This window comes from Oncorhynchus gorbuscha, linkage group LG11 (assembly GCF_021184085.1).
Source record: "Oncorhynchus gorbuscha isolate QuinsamMale2020 ecotype Even-year linkage group LG11, OgorEven_v1.0, whole genome shotgun sequence".
Taxonomy (NCBI): Eukaryota; Metazoa; Chordata; class Actinopteri; order Salmoniformes; family Salmonidae; genus Oncorhynchus; species Oncorhynchus gorbuscha.
Genome location: NC_060183.1, coordinates 35,435,451 through 35,459,366, shown reverse-complemented (window position 1 = coordinate 35,459,366; position 23,916 = coordinate 35,435,451). Strand labels below are relative to the sequence as shown.

At 42.8% G+C, this 23,916-nt stretch overlaps 1 protein-coding gene across 1 annotated transcript in view; it reads left to right on the top strand.

Annotated features, from left to right (window-relative positions):
- LOC124048548 (dymeclin-like) overlaps nt 1-20,691 on the top strand; it is a 107,453-nt gene extending 86,762 nt beyond the window's left edge. The window contains exons 8-10 of the mRNA XM_046369449.1: nt 2,622-2,804; nt 6,278-6,391; nt 18,920-20,691. Coding sequence (XP_046225405.1) covers nt 2,622-2,804; nt 6,278-6,391; nt 18,920-19,069 — 447 coding nt within the window. The 3' untranslated portion in view covers nt 19,070-20,691. The remainder of the gene's footprint in view (nt 1-2,621; nt 2,805-6,277; nt 6,392-18,919) is intronic.
- The last annotated feature ends 3,225 nt before the right edge of the window (nt 20,692-23,916 follow it).

Here is a 23,916-nt window from a genome sequence, read left to right as displayed (position 1 = left end):
TCGATTTTCAGCCAGTGACTCTCGGCTGGTGGGCTGGCTCCGTCTTAGCCACTCAGAAGCCATTAGTGCAGGGGTCTAAATTGGTCTGACGCACAGAGGGTGATCCAGCTCTCCTGCTGCTGCAGACAGACATGATTGACTGTGTCCCAAATGGCACCATATTCCCTACTTAGTACACAACTTCTGACTAGAGCCAATTGGGACCTTTTCAAAAGTAGGGCATTATAAAGGGAATAGGGTGCCATTTGGGATGCAGACATGCTCTTTCCTCCCTCTCAGCCATGGGAATATGGCATAAGCGCTGCCAGACGGCAGGGAGGGAGGGACTGGGTAGAATGAAACTGTTGATGTCAAAGGTGAAATGGCAAGTAGACAAGCAGTAGGGAGGGAGGGAGTCGAAAGGGAAATAGCAAGTAGACCAGCCTCAGGCTGGCAACCCCATGCGGATGCAGATACCATGTGTCTGTCTCTTTCTCTCCCCTTATCTCTCTCTCCCCCTCTGAAGGAGCGATGTCTTCTCTCCTTCGCTGTGAGGAAATTGGTTCGGACATGAGTTGTTTTGTGAGTCAAAAGGACAGTGTGAGTCCCTATGCAGTTGAAATGGTATGGTGTGTTGTTGCTGCTAGTACCCAGCTGACACCCTGGAAGCCCATGTTGTTTGGAGCTATAGACTGGTAGACCCATAGCATATGTTCTATTTTATTCTGTGGGTGCCCAGATGGTTATGGAGGGTAATTTTTAAAATATAATCTTTATTTCCCTTTCGACAAGTCAGTTAAGGACAAATTATTATTTACAATGACGGGGAACAGTGGGTTAACTACCTTGTTCAGCGGCAGAAGGACAGATTTTTACCAGCAACTTTTCGGGTTACTGGCCCAATGCTACCTGCCGCCCCTAGGGCTGTTACAGTGACTGTATGGTAATCATGGTAATTAGACTTCTCCAAATAGGCATCTCCAAGCTCTGATGCTGCTGATGGTCATTTGTAGCCTACCAAACTTGCTAACTGCCTCCAATTCAGTACTCTATTGTCCCTGCAATCACTCTGACATCAATGCAAATGTATTCGAAAAGCTAATCAAACAATACATGAGAGCTCATGAGCTCATCTGTTTCACAACTAAAGTCACATAAATAATTAAGCATATAGGAGTATCTTTGTTAACTTTTCAACACAGAATAGCCGCATGTGCGCACTCCCCCAAATAATTTGTAGAAAATATCCTTTCTATTTTATTCAGTTATGTTCAATTGCATTCTTCATACTATAAAATAATTCCGCGGAATTCTAAGCAAATCTTGTCTGCTAAATGAACTAGTGTAGCCCACCGCCATATGGCATAGCCAGATCAAGGCCTAACATAAGGACAGCTATTCTGTTCATTTGAAACAGACTACATTTTCTTCATATTATGTTTCTTTTGACCTGCCTAAAATAAATACTTGATTTATTGTTCTTTTTGTAGGCTATATTACATGGATTTATTAGACTTTTAAAAAATGTAGATGTTCCAAAGGTCTGCATCAGTGGCTTGTAAAGCTGTGTGTGGAAGCAAGGAGATGCTAAATGTGTTTATGTTAATTATTGGCCAATTTCCGTGAGACTGGGAGTTATTTGCTTGACCGTCACAAGCTGACAAAATGTCATGACCGCCACAGCCCTAACCACCACCACGCCCTTATGTCTGGTGTATTGATGATTGTGAGTTTTAGAATTTACATGATTGTTTTCGGGCCAATGGCACATTTTTAGATGAATGACCATACTTCAGCTGTTAGAACATGATGTGAAGCCTTTACAATAACCTAGGATCCTTGATATTCTGAGCATAGTTAGCTAGAGATTGGTGGTTTACAAAGTGGGAGTGAACGATAGCATGAGGTAATGGAGGGAGGGAGCAGGGCTGTAATCTAGCCACGGAAGGGACTTCACTTCCCCACTCCTTCTGCTCTCTCTCTCTCCCTCTCTCCCTCCCTCCCCCTCCCTCACAGGCAGGCAGGCATAATATGTTGCTGTTTTGCATAGCAGAGTGCTGCAGTGCTGTCTGGTCCCTAGCCAGAGACTCCAGACAGTCTGTATGGAGCTAGATACCATCTCAGCCACGCAGGCATCACAATGGGTATCCCTCAACATGACACAACCACCCTGCCGCCTGCCTGCCCCTGTGATCCCTGTGTACTACCGCTACGGACCTAGTGGTGCCCCCGGCTTCCTCTCTGGCTCCCTCGCTATGGCCGCTGCTAGGCTGCCGTGCTCTCACACACAGTCACTTTCTATTTACGACCCAATGGAAACCATTGATTCTAGGAACAAAGTTTCCCTTTTACTTCTAGTAGCCTTGTTCTTTTGGTTATGTAATCCCTATTTGCTTTAAACCAGATGACCACTGTGTTGGACATTTAGCAAAAACAATCAAATTTACTGCAGTAAGACAAAGGTGACACATCAGGGTAATTCTTTCATACAGGTTTCCCCCAAAGTGAAATATCAGGTCATTAAATGTTTCACCTAAAAGTTGTCTATTGTGTCTTGCTTCTTCTGTCTCTTCTAAAATAAATCAGATTCTCTCTTTCATAGACCCTGTATGTTAATAGTTAGTCATCTCTCTCTTTTATAGGCCCAGGACCTGAATGTGATTGAGGAGGTGATCAGGATGATGCTGGAGATCATCAACTCGTGTCTGTCGAACTCTCTACACCACAACCCCAACCTGGTCTACGCCCTGCTCTACAAGAGAGAGCTCTTTGAACAGTTCAGAACACACCCATCCTTCCAGGACATCATGCAGAACCTCGACACAGTGAGTGAGAGAGAGAGGCATACAATCGAGTGCTCGCATGCACATACAGACGGACACTGCTCATACACACGCACGCACCCCATTCCAATGAATTTAAATTCAAACATGAATCTAAGACTCTTCATAGAAAACAAATGGCAATTTACAATTTATGAACAGGATTTAGAAAGCGTAAGACTTCAGTAAAGACAGATGGCAGCCGAATCTTCACTACTCCTTTCCCTGTAACCCAGCCCTGCTGCCTCTGATGCTTGTGTGTGCTGCATCCTGTTTGAGAGGTCTGTCTGGGACTGTAGCTAGGTTTCCATCCAATTGGTGACAGAATTTCATGTGAATATTAAAACATCTGCATTTTCCCCAGAAGATATGTGTGACTGAGATGGACTTGTTGCAGATAAAAGGCTATACGTAATATAATAATAATATAATAATATAATACGTGATGACGTAGGGCAAATAAAATACCTTTTGCAGTTAAATTTCCATTAAACAAATAAAAAATACAAATTCAATTGGTTTCCATCACATTTTGAACTCTACTGATGGTTTTCGCACAAAAAATGTTGCGTTATATAGTGAGTGTGCCCGCTCTGGTGTTGGCACATGCACTCTAGCCAACAGCGCTACCTGCGTGTTGTTGGCTCTGAGAGCTGTTGGCTGGAGCACACGTATAGCCTACATGATGAGATTATTATTATTATGATCAAAATACTAGATTTGTATTTGTCAAACGGCAGCCAATCCCCGGCCATCGTGTCACTAGAATAAGTGTCACGACTTCCGCCGAAGTCAGTCCCTCTCCGTGTTCGGGCGGCGTTCAGCGGTCGACGTCACTGGCCTTCTAGCCACCGCCGATCCACTTTTCATTTTCCATTTGTTTCTTCTTTGTTTTACACACCTGATTTCAATCCCACAATTACTGTTTAACCCTCTGCTCCCCCATGGGTTTTTGTGAGTGATTGTGTATTGTATTTTCGGTCTGTCGTGGTGTGCATGTATTTGTTACTTTGTATATTTTACATTTTGAGTAAAAGTGTGTTTATTACTCATATCTGCTGTCCTGCGCCTGACTCTCTAGACCAGCTACACATAGGACCCATTACAATAAGACTCTAGATATTTATTGGAAAGGAGCAGCAAGCTCATCACCTCACACTTTCACAACCCTGTGAAGTCCATAATTTATTTAATCTGTAGCCTAATAAATTGCATGCTTTCCCGGGTCGTAGTGGGAAGACCGCGCAACATGTCATCAAGGCGTGACTCCAAGTTGACTTCAATATGACTTTTATTGAAGTATGACTTTTATTATGTCTTTTACTTTTATTATGTTCAATGCACCGAACTGTCTGTCTAAACTGCTGGCACACAGCTCGGACACCCATGTATAACCCACAAGACATGCCACAAGAGGTCTCTTCACAGTCCCCAAGTCCAGGACAGACTATGGGAGGCACACAGTACTACATAGAGCCATGACTACATGGAACTCTATTACACATCAAGTAACTGACGCAGGCAGTAAAATTTGATTTAAAAAAAACAGATCAAAAAACACCTTATGGAACAGCGGGGACTGTGAAGCAACACAAACATTGGTACAGACACACACACACACACATACGATAACATACACACTATACATAAACATGGATTTAGTAATGTAGATATGTGGTGGAGTAGGGGCCTGAGGGCACACAGTCTGTTGTGAAATCTGTGAATGTATTGTAATGTTTTTAAAATTGTATAAACTGCCTTAATTTTGCTGGACCCAAGGAAGAGCTAATGGGGATCCATAATAAATACAACAAATCTGATGGTTATTAAATCAATATTTGTGCATAAAATATTTTCCACCAACATTACGTAATAATTTATTTTATCGGCACAAAAAGATCCCACCTTGTCTAGCATATTTGGTTTTGTCGACGTTTGGAACGTTTACCGGTTAATGTTCTGTTTCCATCAGGCCGGTCATATATTTTTTTTAATCCGACAAAAGCTTTGATAGTAACCTGGTTAGTGATGGTTTCATACTCGCAAAATAACTTATAGGCTTATACAACAAGTTAGGATAGGCTACCATTTGTCCCATCTCTCATTTAATTGGACCCACTTCCCAGTAGTAAATAGTTTCAATCTGAAACACAGTTTAACGGTAGAGCAGACGGTTCATCGTTTCCGTTGACATGTGTGGGCTATGTCTGAATACTGTCATTTCTCGAGTAGACTATTTCATTTCTAAACATAATAAATATATCTACCATTGCATAATATATTCCTCACCTTTCTGGCCATGAAGAGTTCATATTCACCAAGTAGCCATACAAGAAATTACCATGCGCGTCTCATTTAATTGGGCCTATTAAATAGGCCATTATAAATCATTTTTGCTCTATACATCTGAAAGGAACTATTGTTATAACACAGGCCTACAATATAATTTGACAGTTGATCTTTTGCATTGAATGTGTGTAGGCTAGCACTGCTTGTATTTTTTTCAAAGTAGACCATGTTTCCGAATTTGCGGCAGTGCAGCATATTTAGGTTCAGGAAAAAGTAAATGCAGAACATTATTGAAGGCAAACGATCTGTTTGCAAGTCTAAAACAATTTGTTATTGTTATTGTTTTTGTGTTTCCGGGACGATCAGATACAGCAAATGTCACTGCAAAAGAAAACATTCTGCCACCTCCCAAGACGTTTGATCAAGTTGGCCATTGCTATTTCCTTTAGATACTGTCTTGGCCTAATTCCAATACTTCCAAAGTTTACAGCAAAGAAGGGTGTTAATTGTCACCATAAAAGGTGAAGGATGGGCCTTTTCACAACCGGTCTAATTCATAATGTGACACATGCGTATGTATGGCTTGCACCAAGTTTATGAATCTCCATTTTTTTTGTGTAAAATTGACACAACGGTTATAAATGAAGCCTCGGGTCTCGGCTGGTCTCAGGAAGAAATTACAAGTCCCCATTGATTGAGTCAAGTAAAAATGGATGCGAGACGAGACACTCAATATGTGGTCTACTACAACCCTGCCTAAGGGGGTGATGGTGGGGGGGGGACGTCTGTTGCAATGGTAGACTATTGTGAAGACCCAAAGAACAGGGTTAAATGAATTAGAATCCAGATGATACAAATAGAAGCTGAGAAGAGATGATAGTTCAATCAGATCAACATATGTTATTGATGTACAAATGTACAGAGACGAGACTCATTGAAGTGTTAATTCTCGAGAGTGTCAGTGGTGACACCAAAAAGCACATGAAAAAGACTGGACCTTAAAGTGTAACTGTGTGTGTGTGTAATTGTCCACTTACAATTACACACACTCAGACAAAAAACACCATCTCTCTCACACTACACACACACACACACGACTGAAAAATAACAGTTCAACTGAAAGGTTCCTCAAGCTAACATGCACACACACACAAATCCTTTTTCTGACATATGTCCCTGTCCCCCAGGTGATAGGTTTCTTCAGCCAGCGTCTTGAGGCAGCAGGGACAGACTTGTCAGTAGAGAGGGTTCAGGAGGTCATCATGAAGGGAGCACAGGCCCTGCCCAAAGACCGCTTCAAGGTAAGTAACACATACACGCTCGCACTCCGACAGACAGACACACACACACACAACCTGCCCAAAGACCGACCACCTCCAGGTAGGAACCCAGACCAACACACAGACGGACGTACGCAGACGTATGCAGACTACCTCAAGGTAACACCATAAACACGCACACACACAGGGTTGGGTAGGTTACTTTCTAAATGTAATCCATTACGGTTACTAGTTACCTGTCCAAAATTTTAATTAGTCATGTAACTTTTAGATTACCCGAACGTAATCTGATTACTTTTGGTAGGAGCGATCGGGGATGGGGATAGGGATTCATGTAGGCTGGAGGGATGGGGCTGGGAGCTAATGATTGGAGCTGGGTATGGTGGATAGGATGGTCTCCCTTCCTATCCACCATGGGGAGGAGGATGGGGAGGAGGAAAGGGGTTGGGAGTTACAAGAAAGGGATGGGCTGGGATGTTGAGAGCTTGTCTGGGACTGGGGAGTTAGGGATGAGGATGAGCTAAGACAAAGACCAGCTCAAATCTTCATTAGCATTAATGTTCCCATCATAGCCATCCTTCCTGCCTGGTAAATATGCTGCTGCAGGTAATGGCATTTCAAGAAGGTGCCATCGCTCCGACACTTTGTCTCCTGCCTGTGTCACAAATGGCACCGTATTCCCTATACAGCGCACTACCTTTGACAGTGCATTATATAAGGAATAGGGTGTCATTTGGGATGTGTAATCCGGGAGAGAAATAAATCTGACAGCAGCACCTCATTACCTTGCTCTCGCCGCGGGACGTCGCCTACCCACAATTCCCCATCCATACAATAATCAAGGAGGAAATATGTATCCTAGGCATGGGGTCCATCTTCAGCGCCCAGACGCCTTAATTGAGTGTTTCATCATGTGTTCCATGTTCTGTCTCATGTATTTGGAACTGGAAGGCATTTGTGTCTACTACTACTGTAACTAGCTAGCTAAGGGATAAAAGGGATATTCTGTCTGACGACCAGCCATATCCACCTGTATATCTCAGCACCCTCCGTTTCAGCATTTCTCTATGTAGCATATAGGAAAAGAACTCTGCAGTCTATTCATCTAGGCATAGGTATCTGTCAGAACCTGAGTTTAAATGGTATTTGTTTTCTTTCAAATACTGTACTGTGTACAGTATTCAGTGTCTGTAGCACAGGATTCCTGTATCAACACCTTCCGTATGTAACCCATGAGAACCCCTGCGTTATCCTTTATCTAGGCAAGTATATATTCTGTAGTTTAGGTGTGTCTGTCTATGCAGGTTATGGAACTGGTCTGATTGACAGCTAGTGTAGCTTTATTTCTCATCTCTTCTTTAGTGTAATGATATCATGCTGCACTTGACTGATGTATCCTGACACAACATTACCACTGCAGTGTGATAATCCAGGTCGATCCTTCCATCGCTCAACTATGCTTCAGTCTGCTCTGCCTGAGAGATACTCATCACTTCCTTGTCTGTCTGTCTCTGTCTGTCTGTCTGTCTGCCTGCCTGCCTGCCTGCCTGCCTGCCTGCCTGCCTGCCTGCCTGCCTTTCTTTCTTTCTTTCTTTCTTCACTCATTCCCCTTATTTAGGTTGTGTCCCAAATGGCATCTTATTTCCTATATAGTGCCCTTTTTCTTTCTTCCTTTTTTCCAAAAGTAGTGCATTTTATAGAGAATACGGTGCTATTTGGGACACGACATTATCTTCCAAATAAAAATTAATAGGCTAATGATTAATGCTGTATGAAATTATCAATAAGTCTTTAAATGCCCTCACAAAGCACTTATATAGAGCATTGCCTAGCTATTTGTTCAATTGAGATGGCATGGTAGCAGGGCTCTAAGGTGCGACTCAATATTTTGCTGTGCGAACAGGAGTTTAATTTTGGGAGCACTGTGCGATTATTAGGGAAAAAATCTCCCAGCTTCGCTTTACCATTGTTTGAGTGCCCTTGAGAAAAAAAGCAATTGTAGATTCGGTAGCGTCATGGTTGCAACATTACTACAGCGACAATGGTTTACTTCAAGCACAACCAGGTCTAAGGATCTGTCCCATATTACCAGCGCAACATTTAAAAAAAAGAAATCTTCCTGTAGTACAGGGTTTCCTAAACTCGGTCCCTAGCACTACACAGCTGATTCAAATAATCAAAGCTTGATGAGTTGGTTATTTGAATCAGCTATGTAGAGCTAGGGCAAAAAAACTAAAGGTGCACCCAGGTCTGAGTTTGGGAGACCCTGCTATAGCAGAACGCCCGGACCATTTTACATCCATAATAAACCATGTTGTGGGCGGTTGTTAACCATTTGTTTACACTTTGTTCAGTCATGTTACCTCATTGGCTACCTATCTAACTTTACCAGTTTATCCAAACACTTGGGGGCACAGAAAGAATGTAAAAGGGATAGCTTCTTCAGGAGATCACAGCTTTGCAATGACTAAATGGCACATCTCTTGCATGTCATCATCACAAAGCTGACCTTTTTAAAGAGACAGTAACATTTTCAATGGAAATATTGTGCTTTTACACAATGCAGGAACCTAATATTCCACAAATGACTTAGTCATTTCAATGACAGGTATTTGTATAATAAACAAATATCTTTACCGTGCTACATATTAGTTTTTAGGGCAAAACATCTGCTTCTGGTGCTCCTAAATTTCATGTGGTGCTCCTAGCTTTTTAAAGTTGAGCGCACCAGTGCTACCAATGACATTTTCTTTATTTAGTGCCTTGCATGGTAGAGTACTAGAAAATTGGACAATAGTTGGCAAGGCCTGTATTATGTTTCGACTGGCTATCTAACTGATCATCTGTCTTTACTGGCTATCTAACTAACCGATTTAATAAAAGTGAATCTGAATCTGCCCATCACAGGAGGTGGGTTCGGCAGCAGCTGAATGTGTGGATGTGGAGTTCAAATGATTAATTCTGACTTCCTTTTACCATTATCATCTGAGCCCTGGATGGGTCCTTTGTCTCAGCCTAGGGGCTGAGGGCAGAGGTCTGACACGCATAATAGGGGCAGTCTGACGCTGCTGGGACACTGTGGTGTGGGGAAGAAACATCAGCTAGATATCCCTGGGGCATTCTCACCTTCTGTTAACCCTTTCATAAAGATAAAGACAGACGGCCAGCGACATCAGCATGTCTGGCTGACTCAGTGTCTACCATGTCTACCATGCTGGTCTATGTCTAATTCTATGTCCATGTCTGTTCAATCACCACTTCTATGCTAATATATGTCTAGTGGGCTCTCGAGTGGCGCAAGGCGCTGCATCTCAGTGCAAGGGGCGTCACTACAGTCCCTCGTTCGAATCCAGGCTGTATCACATCCGGCCATGAATGGGAATCCCATAGGGTGGCCACAATTGGCCTAGCGTCGTCCGGGGTAGGCCGTCATTGTAAATAAGAATGTGTTCTTAACTGACTTGCCTAGTTAAATAAAAATCTATAAAATGACGATGATAGGACAGTCTAGTCAGTCACTGGTTCTATACAGATGGACTCAACTAGACATAGACTATACAAGTCTACCATGTTCTTCTAACACAAATGAAAGGATGTATGTTCATGGACATCTGGGTCTCAAGGGGTCCGGGTCTGGGTTTGTGTATCAAGGGCTCCGGTTTTGACTTTATCTCTCTTCGGACAAACAGAGTCACAGGTTTGAGTCACATACGGATGAACTAGACTAGACATATATAAGCATATAAGTGGCGAATGAACTAGACATGGACATAGAATTAGACATAGACCAGCATGGTAGACACTTTGTGAGTCAATGAGTCAGCCTAGACATGCGTATGTCCCTGGCCGTCTGTCTGTATCTATATGAAAGGGTTAACAGAAGGTGAGAATGCCCCAGGGATATCCAGCTGATGTTTCTTCCCCACACCACAGTGTCCCAGTAGCGCCAGACTGTCCCTATTATTTGTCTCAGACCCTAGACAGAGACAAAGGATCCATCCAGGGCTAGGGGCCAGCCCCTCTCTCTCCCTGCCTGCTGTCCAGCCTCCCTCTATCTGCCTTTCCCTCTGTATCTGTCTCTGTCTGTCTCTCTCTTCCTGCCTGCTAGCCATCCTCCCTCTGTCTCTGGCTTTCTCTCGGTCTCTCTCCTTTTTTCATCTCCTTCTCCCAGGTTCTCTCCCTCTCTCCCTAGCTTTCACTCTCCCTGTACATCCCTCCCTGGCTTTCACTCTCCCTCTACATCCATCCCTGGCTTTCACTCTCCTTCCCAGTCTTCTGTGAGCCCAGTCCCCACTCCCCCTCCTCTCCATTTGAATATCAACAGAGTTGTGTGTTGTCACTCCTCCACCTATCAGGCTCAACGACTTTCAATGACAAACAGGCTATGTCCCAAATGGCACCCTATTCCCTACATATAGGACACGACTTTTGACCAGAAAAGTAGTGCACTATATAGGGAATAGTATCCCATTTGGGATGCAATCAGACAGCGCCTGTGGAATGTATTGTTTGGCCTGCGCTGCCTCGTTCTGTAGTGATAAGGTACAGACAGTTTGGCTCCTTTGGAAGGGAGAGAAGAGGAGAGCGGAGGGTAAAGTGGAGTAGGGGAGGATATGAGAGAGGAGGGAAGGAGACTGGACAGAGAAGGGGTGAGTACAGGTGAGAAGAGTGGTAAGGAGAGGAGGGAAGGGGAGAGGAGGGGCTTCCAGAGGCCAGCAGACAGAGAAGTAGACGAGCCCCTCACACCTGAAACACACCTGAACATCTAACTGAAACGTATCAATAATAGAATGAACGTTTGTTGTTTTGTGTGGAATTTTATTTATTTATTATTATTATTCTAATATGCTTCTAGCTGCATTCTACTCTGTCTGCGTGGGGTCTGTAAAGCCTTTTCCTTCTAAGCCATGTAACAGTGGGAACAGAGAGTCCTACAGTCAAGATATGGACCCAGTCAGTCAGTCTGTGTTCTGGGGGGTGAGAGCTGGGGGCGCTGGTCTGACATGCATCCCAAATGGCACCCTATTCCCTATATTGCAATACTTATTACCAGTGCCAATAGGGAATATGGTTCCATTTGGGATACACGCCTGGGCTGGTCTGACTCTGGCATAAGGCTGAGCCAAGTATGTAGTCTGTTCTGCAGGCAGGGAAAGGGAGGGAGAAGGGAATGAGAGAGGGGAATTGCTGAAACCAGGCCAAACATGAGCCAATCCTGGACCAGCTTGTTTGTCTGCTTCCCAGGAAACACTGGGGCCAGTGCAAGGGTGTCTGGATTGGGCTCTGTAGTGTGTTTACCTGACCATATTACTAGATAAGTTGCTAGATAAGTTCTTACAAAACAACATTGACAGCAAGCAACAAGGGACTGATCTAGATAGCTGTTTTCAATGCATTGAATACCTAATGATAGCTAGCCAGATGAAGTACTGGCTGATACAGAGTATCATATGAACACACAGGGTCCATAGCCCATATGTCAGTCTGTTCCACAGACCGATACCCCCATACCCACAACTGTTATTGTGTTGAGTGGACACAATGAAGACTATAATACAGTGATTAGTGTGTGGCCCAAGCATCGCCCTGTGAACTGGTGGGATATGATGAGATATCACTGTATTATTGATGATTATACAGGCCTGCCTGCTGCATTTCTTGGATGGGTTAGGTAGGGCTTGGCTTGGCTGGTTTGTTGGTTGAAAAATACTTTCTGGCTGGCCTATTGTTGATAGTAGGAAGGACACTAGCTGTTACTGGGCATGAGCAGAGTACGTATTGATATTTTAATTAAATCACGTTTTCATGAAACTGCTGCCTGTGTTAGCTGTGGAGTTATTGCAATGTCTCTAGCTAGCTATCTATGTTGTGCTAGCTAGCAAATATGCTAACATTAGCTAGCTAGCTAAACATTTGGCTATGAGCTGGCGCTGGCAGTATGAGATTATGGAAAGTTAATTAAATTGTTTCTTCGTCATCTTGCTAAGCAGTTATCTAGCTGTGGCTATCTGGCTAGTATCAACAAGAGTTTTCTACAAAATAACAACATTAGCGCAGCTAGCTAGCTAACTTTGGAATCTAGACCAATCTTGACCATTTTTATTTTTACCCATGAACTAGCTAAGCAACATACACGGACATGCATTGTCAAGCAAAACTACTTCCCCCTTCTGTTTGGGAGTATTTTAATAAGGCTTAGTAGCTGACGACTTGAAGGTCTTTGCTGTGTGAATACTAAAGAGATTGACTGCCGACACTGTTCAGAGGTGCTAAGTACAACGGCAAACGGCAAACGTTTGACAATCCTACCACTGTGTCTGAACTATAACCTTACCAACCCTTAAGCAACCCCTCAGGTCTTCCTTAACGAGCGTTCTTTCTCACCTGATGTCACCTGAAATCAAAGATGAGGTGTAGCTTTCAGGGAGTGGGCTAGATGTAGCTAGGAGAGCCAAGTAACTGAGGCTAAATGGGTTCATGCACGCACATAGATATACAGTGCCGTCAGAAAGTATTCACGCCTGATGACTTTTTCCATATTTTGTTCTTACAATGTGGGATTAAAATGTATTCAACTGTGTACACAAAATATGCTTATGTTAAAGTGGAAGAAAAATGTGAACATTTGTAAAAAAAAAAAAAAAAATGTGTACTAAATAAAACACTCATACCTTCATTAGATAAGTATTCAACACCCTGAGTCAATACATGTTAGAATCATATGTCTGCCAGACATGCAGAGATTTTTTCAGGAGGGTGCAACTCTCGCATAGCAATCTTGAAGACGGAAGGGACGTAGCCAACGGTCAGGGATGAGTTGATGAGCCATTGGCAGCGATTACAGCTGTGAGTCTTTTGGGGTAAGATTCTAAGAGCTTTCCACACCTGGATTGTGCAACATTTGACAATTATTATTTTCCAAATTCTTCATGCTCTGTCAAATTGGTTGTTCATCATTGCTAGACAACAATTTTCAGGTCTTGACATAGATTTTCAAGCAGATTTAAGTCAAAACTGTAACTCGGACACTCAGGATCTTTCGTTGTCTTCTTGGTAAAATACTCCAATGTAGATTTGGCCTTTCATTTTAGGTTATTGTCCTGCTGAAAGGTGAATTAATCAAATCAAATTTTATTTGTCACATACTCATGGTTAGCAGATGTTAATGTGAGTGTAGCGAAATGCTTGTTTAAAAAATAAAATAAAAATCCCAGTGTCTGATGGAAAGTAGACTGAACCAGGTTTTCCTCTAGTATTTTGCCTGTGCTTAGCTCCATTCAGTTTCTTTTTTATCCTGAAAAACTCCCTAGACCTTAACGATTACAAGCATAACCATAACATGACCCATCCACAACAATGCTTGAAAATATGGAGTGGTAATCAGGAATGTGTTGTATTGGATTTGCCCCAAACATAACACTTTATATTCAGGACAAAAAGTGAATTGCTTTGCCACATGTTTTGCAGTATTACTTTAGTGCCTTATTGCAAACAGGATGCATGTTTTAGAATATTCTGTACAGGCTTCCTTCTTTTCACTCTATCAATTAGGTTAGTATGGTGGATTAAGTACAACAACATTCCACAGTGTTGTTTATCCATCTTCAGTTTTCTCCTACTCAGGAGCCATTCAACTCTGTAACTGTTTTAAGTCACCATTGGTCTCATGGTGAAATCCCTGAGCGGCTTCCTTCCTCTCCGGTAATTTAGGAAGGATGCCTGTATTTGTAGTTACTGGGTGTATTGATACACCATCCAAAGTGTAATTAAGAACTTCACCATGCTCAAAGGGATATTCAATGTCTGCTTTTTATTTTTTTACCCATCTACCAATAGGTGCCTTTCTTTGCGAGACATTGGAAAACCTGCCTGGTCTTTGTGGTTTCATCTGTGTTGGAAATTGTGTGGGGTACAGAGATGATGTGGTCATTCAAAAATCATGTTAAACACTATTATTGCACACAGAGTGAGTCCATGCAACTTATTATGTGTCTTGTTAAGTGACCTGAATGTATTTAGGCCTGCCATAACACAGGGGTTGAATACTTATTGACTCAAGACATTTCATCTTTTCAGTTTGAATTAATTTGTTTAAAAATAAATACAATTATTCTACTTTGACATTATGGGGTATTTTGTGTAGGCCAGTGACAAAAAAACAATCTGAATTTAGTACAGTTTAAATTCAGGCTGTAACACATTTTTTTTTGTTTGTCAAAAGTCAAGGGGTGGTGTGAATACTTTCTGAAGGCATCACAACTTCCCCCTTATTGAGTGAGTCTCTAATATTCCTTTCATACGAAGATGTTTTTCTGCCAACTTTACCATACTGTCAACTTTTTTCCACATTTTTGTTGTATCTGAGAGGTATTGTTGGTATCAAAGCCAAAACATTTATTTACGCGCAACGACCTAGTAAAGGTCAACTTCTGCCTACGGTTTAGTATGATATGTAGGTTTAGTATGATATGTAGGTTTAGTATGATATGATACGGTTGACAACTCCATTGTGTCCTCCTCCCAGAGTGCTAAGAACCTTGGCGTGATCCTGGACAACACCCTGTCGTTCTCAACTAACATCAAGGCGGTGGCCCGTTCCTGTAGGTTCATGCTCTACAACATCCGCAGAGTACGACCCTGCCTCACACAGGAAGCGGCGCAGGTCCTAATCCAGGCACTTGTCATCTCCCGTCTGGATTACTGCAACTCGCTGTTGGCTGGGCTCCCTGCCTGTGCCATTAAACCCCTACAACTCATCCAGAACGCCACAGCCCGTCTAGTGTTCAACCTTCCCAAGTTCTCTCACGTCACCCCGCTCCTCCGCTCTCTCCACTGGCTTCCAGTTGAAGCTCGCATCCGCTACAAGACCATGGTGCTTGCCTACGGAGCTGTGAGGGGAACGGCACCTCAGTACCTCCAGGCTCTGATCAGGCCCTACACCCAAATAAGGGCACTACGTTCATCCACCTCTGGCCTGCTCGCCTCCCTACCACTAAGGAAGTACAGTTCCCGCTCAGCCCAGTCAAAACTGTTCGCTGCTCTGGCTCCCCAATGGTGGAACAAACTCCCTCACGACGCCAGGACAGCGGAGTCAATCACCACCTTCCGGAGACACCTGAAACCCCACCTCTTTAAGGAATACCTAGGATAGGATAAAGAAATCCTTCTCACCCCCCCCCCCTTAAAATATTTAGATGCACTATTGTAAAGTGGCTGTTCCACTGGATGTCATAAGGTGAATGCACCAATTTGTAAGTCGCTCTGGATAAGAGCGTCTGCTAAATTACTTAAATGTAAATGTAAATGTAATGTAGCGGTAAATGCTTAGGAGGCATTGGCACGCGCTACGCTGTTAAACTCTTGATGGTTGCTAGGTAGCCCCAGGTAACCATCCTCCTGCTAGTTCTAAACTTTCAAAGGCATGTCACTTATCCTATCTCTTCGCATAGCCCACCACTAAGCATGCAAAGTTTTCTTAACCACAACTGGATGAATCCATAAAGAATTACTGTGGGAATAAATATCACAAAATGACGAAAATATTTGAATAAAGTAGGCTAATGCAATTGAGGCATGTAATTAAATTGTTGCATACTGAAACTCCCTAAGTTATCAAATCGTTGTAATACATTTGAAGGAATAGCCTACCCGCATGTGGTCAACTAGATGATAATTTCAGCATTGTTCTGATTGGGACAGCGGTCGGGAGTAGGCCCATGGGACCCATGTCGTCCAAAAAGTTATATTTTTAAATCATATGTCCATAGAACAGTCTTCCAAGAGTCTTGATGATCATCCAGGCGCTTCCAGGTGCTTTTGGCAAACTCAACAAAACTGCATTCCACAGTAAGAACATCTTATCAACGGTCAAGCATGGTGGTGGTAGCTTGATGGTTTAGGAATGCTTTGCTGCATCAGGACCTGGACAACTTGCCTTAATAGAAGGAACCATGATTTCTGCTCTGTATCAGATAATTCTACAGGAGAATGTCAGGCCATCCCTCTGTTAGCTGAAGAGCAGCTGGGTCATGCAGCAAGACAATGATCCAAAACACACAATCAAGCCTACCTGAAAATAGCTGGGAAAAAAGCATCACATTTGAAGTTTTGGAATGGCCTAGTCAATGTCCAGACCTAATCCCAATTGAGATGTTGTGGCAGGACTTGAAACGAGCAGTTCTTTCTTGAAAACCCACAAATGTCGCTGAGTTAAAGCAGTTCTGCATGCAAGAGTGGGCCAAAATTCCTCTGCAGCGATGTAAGAGACTGATCAACAACTACAGGAAGCATTTGGTTGCAGTCATTGCAGCTAAAGGTGGCACAACAAGTTATTTAGTCCAAGGAGGCAATTACTTTTCACACAGGGGAATTGGGTGTTGTATAACTGTGTTAATAAAATAAGTATCCATTGTTTTGTTCTTTGTTAAATCAGGTTCCCTTTATCTGATATTAGTTTTTGATTGAAGATCTGATAACATTCAGTATCAAAAATATGCAGAAATAGAGAAAATCAGAAATGGTGCAAGTACCTTTTCACAGTAATAAGTATCTTCAGTTTGTTAAGTATCTTCAGCTTATGGTTTCCAGTGTCCCAGTTAGGTCAATGGAGGGCTGAACACATTTAACTGGGCCTATTTAAAGGTCAGAGGCCACCTAAGTACCTTTACCTCAGCAACTAGACTGGTACAGATGGAATAACATCAGATGGATGAGTTTTACCAGTTTTTGTTTGTAGCTAGCTAGCTCACTGGCTGTCACCAACCGGCTGTAGATACTGAATCTAACATTTCTCTGGTCATATACAGTACCAGTCAAAAGTTTGGACACATCTACTCATTCAAGGGTTTTTCTTTATTTTGACTCTTTTCTACATTGTAGAATAATAGTGAAGACATCAAAACTATTAAATAACGTATAGGCAATCATGTAGTAACCAAAAAAGTGTTAAACAAATCAAAATACATTTTAGATTCTTCAAAGTAGCTACCCTTTCCCTTGAAAGCTTTGCACATTCTTGGCATTCTCTCAACCTGCTTCACCTGGAATGCTTTTCCAAGTCTTGAAGGAATTCTCACATATGCCGAGCACTTGTTGGCTGCTTTTCCTTCATTCTACGATCCAACTCATCCCAAACCATCTCAATTGGGTTGAGGTAAGGTGATTGTGGAGGCCAGGTCATCTGATGCAGCACTCCATCACTCTCCTTCTTGGTCAAATAGCCCTTACACCGCCTGGTGGTGTGTTGGGTCATTGTCCTGTTGTCAAACAAATGATAGTCCCATTAAGCGCATACCAGATAGGATGGCATATCGCTGCAGAATGCTGTGATAGCCATGCTGGTTAAGTGTGCCTTACATTCTAAACACTGACAGTGTCACCAGCAAAGCACCATCACACCTCCTCCTCCATGCTTCACGGTGGAAACCACACATGCGGAGATCATTCGTTCACCTACTCTGCATCTCACAAAGACACGGCAGTTAGAACCAAAAACCTCAAATTTGGTCTCATCAGAAATGGACAGATTTCCACCGATCTAATGTCCATTGCTTGTGTTTCTTGGCCAAAGCAAGTCTCTTCTTCTTATCGGTGTCCTTTAGTAGTGGTTTCTTTGCAGCAATTCGACCATGAAGGCTGAGCAATTGATGTTGAGATGTGTCTGTTACTTGAACTCTGTGAAGCATTGAGTTGAGCTGCAATTTCTGAGTCTGGTAACTAATGAACTTATCTTCTGAAGCAGAGGTCTTCCTTTTCTGTGGCAGTCATCATGAGAGCCAGTTTCATCATGGGGAAAGGGAGATACCTAGTCATTTGTACAACTGAATGCTTTCAACTGAAATGTGTCTTCCGCATTTAACCCAACCCCTCTGAATCAGATGTGCGTAATAGTTTTTGCGGCTGCGCTTTAAGAAACTTTCAACAACAAAAAAATACATTTTCCAGATTGACTGACCTTCATGTCTTAAGGTAATGATGGACTGTTGTTTCTCTTTGCTTATTTGAGCTGTTCTTGCCATACTATGGACTTGGTCTTTTACCAAATAGGGCTATCTTCTGTATACCTTGTCACAACACAACTGATTGGCTCAAACGTATTAAGAATGTAAGAAATTACACAAATTAACTTTTAACAAGGCACACCTGTTAATTGAATTCTATTCCAGGTGACTACCTGATGAAGCTGGTTGAGAGGATACCAAGAGTGTGCAAAGCTGTCATCAAGGCAAAGGGTGGCTACTTTGTCAAATCTGAAATATATTTTGATTTGTTTAACACTATTTTGGTTACTACATAATTCCATATGTGTTATTTCATAGTTTTGATGTCTTCACTATTATTCTGCAATGTAGAAAATAGTAAAAAATAAAGAAACACCCTTGAATGAGTAGGTGTGACCAAACTTTTGACAGGTACTGTCCAGAGATGGTGTCAAAACCGGAAAGTCTCAAGACCGAGACTAAAGATCAAGACTCCATCTCTGTGGTTGTCCTGGCCATTGATCTTTATCTTAACATTTTCTTCTTCTGTCTTTTCTCTGTCTCTCTACAGAAGTTCCCAGAGCTGAAGTTTAGATACGTGGAGGAGGACCAGCCCGAAGATTTCTTCATCCCTTACGTGTGGTCCCTGGTTTTCAACTCTGGAGTAGGCCTTAACTGGAGCCCTACAGGCATAGAACTCTTCAGCATGGACTTTGGCTGATTGTGAGAGTTCACGTCTGTCTAGCTATGGGCCAATCCAAACTTCCACTTTAGTCAAATGTTCACTTAGTCATGCATCGATGTAAATGGGAGATGTTACCTTAGTGGAAGTTAGGATTCGCCCGTGTGTGTGTGTGTGCGCGCGCACTGCTTTGGAAGTGCCTCTACAGACAGATCCCTGGGTTACTATGGGATGTTAGACAGGAGGACATTGAATATACTGGTCTTCCTTTCTGCTCCTATTCGTTCATATCAGACAAACCTTTCCTCTGTGCTTCCACGTAGCCTGGTTAGTCCAGACTGAACACTGAGCTCACCATTGTGAGTCATAATTCAGTCTGGTACAACCAGGCTAGCTTCCACATGGTTCAGCTCCACAACCAGACCTCAACAGCAGCACTGAATACTAAGGATGGTACTCTTAACAGAGACTGTTTGTTTTCTCCATTATTGGGAGTTTGGTGCATTTTCTGTCCTCAGTCTTTCTCAGGTTTTCTCTGGTTTTGCCTCACTTCAAATTCACCCTTGGTTCTTTTGGGTTTGCTTAAATCTTTCTCTTGTTTATGAAGTAAAGTAGTTATGGTTCAAAGAAATTTAAAAAATCAGAGTATTCATAGTATTCAACTGTCAGAGTATTCAGAGCAGGTCACCTGGGATCCTAGGTTGAGGACTGGACAGTTGATAACAGTTAACTATTGGTGATGACCTAGAGGTGTCAATACGATACTTGTCGCTGTAGCCTAGTCCCAGAACTTGTCACATACAGAATCTGGGACCAGGCTTTTGTGACTGTCTTAAGTCATGTCTTTACCACAGTAATTATTTATTATCAGTAGTTTAGTAAAACAGGGGGTCCTTATTTTCAATGTTATTTTGTGCACAATCATGTTTGTTTGTTTATTTGCTTGTTTTATAGGATATGTTTTTTAAATGATTGTATTTATGTATGGATTTTGATATTTGCCCCCACCAAAACATAAACGACAATCAACAGCAACAACAGTAGCAAAATGAGATCCTTAATATCCTTGTAAAGGAACATCAGCAAATCATTTTATTCCTGGTAGTTACGTATTTGTCTTAATGTCAATATAGAACAACAACAACTGACAAAGTTTAATTTAGAAAGCATAATTATTAAAAATATAAAAATAACTATATACTGTATAGGCTGTCACATGTTTATTTAGCCTTGTAAATGTTCCAGGATGCGTCGAAATTGGTACCCTATTCCCTATATAGTGCACTACTTCTTCCTGAAGTGTGCACTTGTCCACTACTTCCCACACATTTAAATCCATTGAAGGGAGGTGAACAAGTGCTCACTTTGGGGAAAAAGGAGAGATTATTCGGATGTACCCAAAGATGTATTCTCTCCTTGCATTCAGTAACGAGAGTATTCTCTATAGTGAGTGCGTGAAGTTTGAGAAGCACCTCTTTTTTTAAACTTTTTAAAATCATTTATTTGTTGTACTTATACCCCTTTTTCTCTTCAATTTCGTGATATCCAATTGGTAGGCCCTTGAGAAGCACTCTTGAAAGCATTTTATTTCATTGGGGTTGTTATGACCGCTGTTTTCCTCTGAAAAATAAGAAGAATGTATTAAAACCAGAATCTTGCTGTTTGCGTGTAAGTAAATTATTCTGGAATGTTAGCTCACTCTGGTAACAACGTACTGAAGTACCAATGTAATAGTTGTCTTCTATACCTTCTGTGTAATCACAAAAACATCTATTGTAAAAAATGATTGTATGTTTAAAAAGTGATGGCTTGGTATGTACAGATCTAGAGTACATTTTATCTGTATATTACTCTATTACAATCGACGACAGAGAGACAGACTGTTTTCTATTAAGGAGGTGAAATTGAAGTATGAATCCACTTAGGTAGCTGGAGTTTACAATATGATCCTTTGTGTGTTTGTCAACCCTATTGAACGGAATTTCATTGCTTTTTCCTCTTTATTGGAGCAATTTTCATGGCTGAATTACAATAATACTTTATTTTATTTAATGTAAAGAATAGACCATATGACGGCTACTGACAATGATGTAACATTTCTACTCCATTTCTGGGTTTGGACTGCTCCAAAGCCTGTTACAAAAAGTGTAGAGTCTATCTCCGGTTGCTCTTTTCTGTCCTTTCATTAGCTAACTCTCATGACACATGGCTATGGTCTTGGTAAAGTGCCACGCTAGCTAGACTCACCTTGTTGTTTCCTGTAGTAGGGGTCACCTTAGAGGGCTTCCATTACAGGGTGCATCCCAAATGGCACCCTATTCTCTATATACTGTGCTACTTTTGACCAGGTTTATATCGCTTTTGTCTGAAGTAGTGCACTTTATTGGGAATAGGGTGCCATTTGGGACGTAGGCCAAGTGACTACTTCTGGGAGATGTAGTTGAAGCAATAGAGACCTCAACATGGCTCGTATTCATTAGTGCATACCGTAGCAAACCATTATGCAACAGAAAATGTTTTTCAATGGAATATTTTGGTCAGTTTTCTTCAATTTGGTGTGTAGCGAATACAACCCTGATCCCTGGTTGGCGGCGGTCGTGTCAGCGGCGGTCTCATCGCCAAAACTAAGACCGTCGCCGAAACAGATGATCTCACTTTGCTCTTTTGAAGCTTTTTCAACTGTGTGTTTTCTATCCCTGTTCACTCCTCTCCCTGTAGGTTTTACAGATGATCCCCGCCCCATGGCAGCAACCTTTCTAATTTAGTGTACCCTGCGTGCTCAACCCATGTGGAATTCCTAGTCACCGGCAGCGTTTGGAACTGCCAACCTGCGGTCAAGAAGGCTGAGTTCCTACACTTTTTGGCCTAGACAGCGACATGGATTACACCATAGAACATACTCCAGATGCTTTCTTGTCAGCTGACTCACAGTCTGAGATCATCTGGTCGTTTCATTGGTGGCACAGGGCTACTCATTTCTCCTAAGGGGAGATGTTCTCTTTTATCCCCCTCACACCTCATCTCCTCATTTGAAATTCATGCTGTCACTGTCACTTGTCCACTCAAGCTTTATATTGTTGTCACCTATCTCCCACCAGGTGCCCTTGGAGAGTTCCTCAATGAGCTTGACACCTTGATAAGCTCATTTCCCGACAATGGCTCACCACTCATCCTACTGTGAGACTTCAACCTCCTGATGCCTGACTTAATTTCTTTCCACCTCTTTCTTTCCACTGTTTGTACCCCATGAAGAGTAGCTGCTGCCTTCGTTTTCTCTCCCTCTCTCCTCCAACCCTACCAACTCAGCTCAGACCCTACCCAGATGGTCGTGCCCCATCGCAATGTTCGCTCTCTCCCACTACTCTCTACTCTTCTATCATATAATCTCTACCTGCTGCTAAATCATTCTCTCTCCTGTCTCCTGATTATGCCTATTCGACCCTACTAACCCCCATTTCCGCATCCTATGACTCCCTGTCTCCTTTCTTTATGGCCGGCTCAGCCCTCCCCTCTTGCACCGTGGTTGAGTGACTCACTGTGAGCTCATAGAATAAGGCTGCGGGCAGCTGAGTGGAAATGGAGGAGAGCTAAACTTCTGGAGGACCTATCATCCACCACTTTGAAAAGAAGGTTGACGATATCCGCTCCTCATTCACTGAGCCTATTGAATCCACTGGTCCCCCTCTCACATAACTACCCTACACCTCTTTCTCCCCTCTGTCTCGTCAGATGAAATCCTGCGACTAGTAATATCTAGCCGTCCGACATATTGCCCACTCGACTCCATCCCCTCCTCCCTTCTTCAGACCATCTCTGGAGACCTCCCATTCCATTCTTCACTTCCCTCATCAACTCATCCCTGACCACTGGCTGCGCCCCTCTGACTTCTAAATGGCCAGAGTCGCTCCCCTCCTTAAGCAACCAACACTCAACCCCTCTGACTTGAAAAACTACAGACCATTATCCCTTCTTTATTTTCTTTCCAAAACACTTGAGCGTACTGTCTATGACCAACTCCCTTGTTATCTCTTTCAGAACGATCTTCTTGACCATAACCAGTCAAGCTACAAGACGGGTCACTCAACTGAGACTGCTCTCCTCAGTGTCACAGAGGCTTTCCACTCTGCCAAAGCTGACTCTCTCCTCTGTTCTCATCCTCCTAGATCTAACCGCTGCCCTCAACACCATGAACCATCACATCCTCCTTTTCCCACCCTCTCAGGGCTAGGCATCTCAGGCTCCTTACACGCTTGGATTGCATCCTACCAGGTGACTTCTACCAGGTGACGTGGAAAGGATCTGAATCTGTACCACATGCTCTCACTACTGGTGTTCTCCAGTGCTCGGTTCTAGGCCTTCTTTTCTCTATATAGCAAGTCACTCGGCTCCATCATAGCCTCACGTTTTCTCTCCTGTCATTGTTATGCCGATGCCACATTTACAGGATTAACTTGCTATTGGTTTTTTAAATTTTAATTTTATTTTACCCCCTAATCTCCCCAATTTCGTGATATCCTATTGCGATCCAATTACGATCTTGTCTCATTGCTGCAACTCCCCAACGGGCTCAGGAGAGGAGGTGAAGGTCGAGTCATGCGTCCTCCAAAACATGACCCGCATAACCGTGTTTCTAACACCCTCCCTCTTAACCCAGAAGCCAGCCGCACCAATGTGTTGAAGGAAACACTGTTCAACTGACGACCAAAGTCAGCCTGCAGGCGCCCGGCCCACCACAAGGAGTCGCTAGAGCGCGATGAGCCAAGTAAAGCCCCCCCGGCCAAGCCCTCCTCTAACCCGGACGATGCTGGGCCAATTGTGCGCCGCCTTAAGTGCTTAGAACGCTGCCCCACTCGGGAGGCCATGAAATATGAATATTGACATATCTT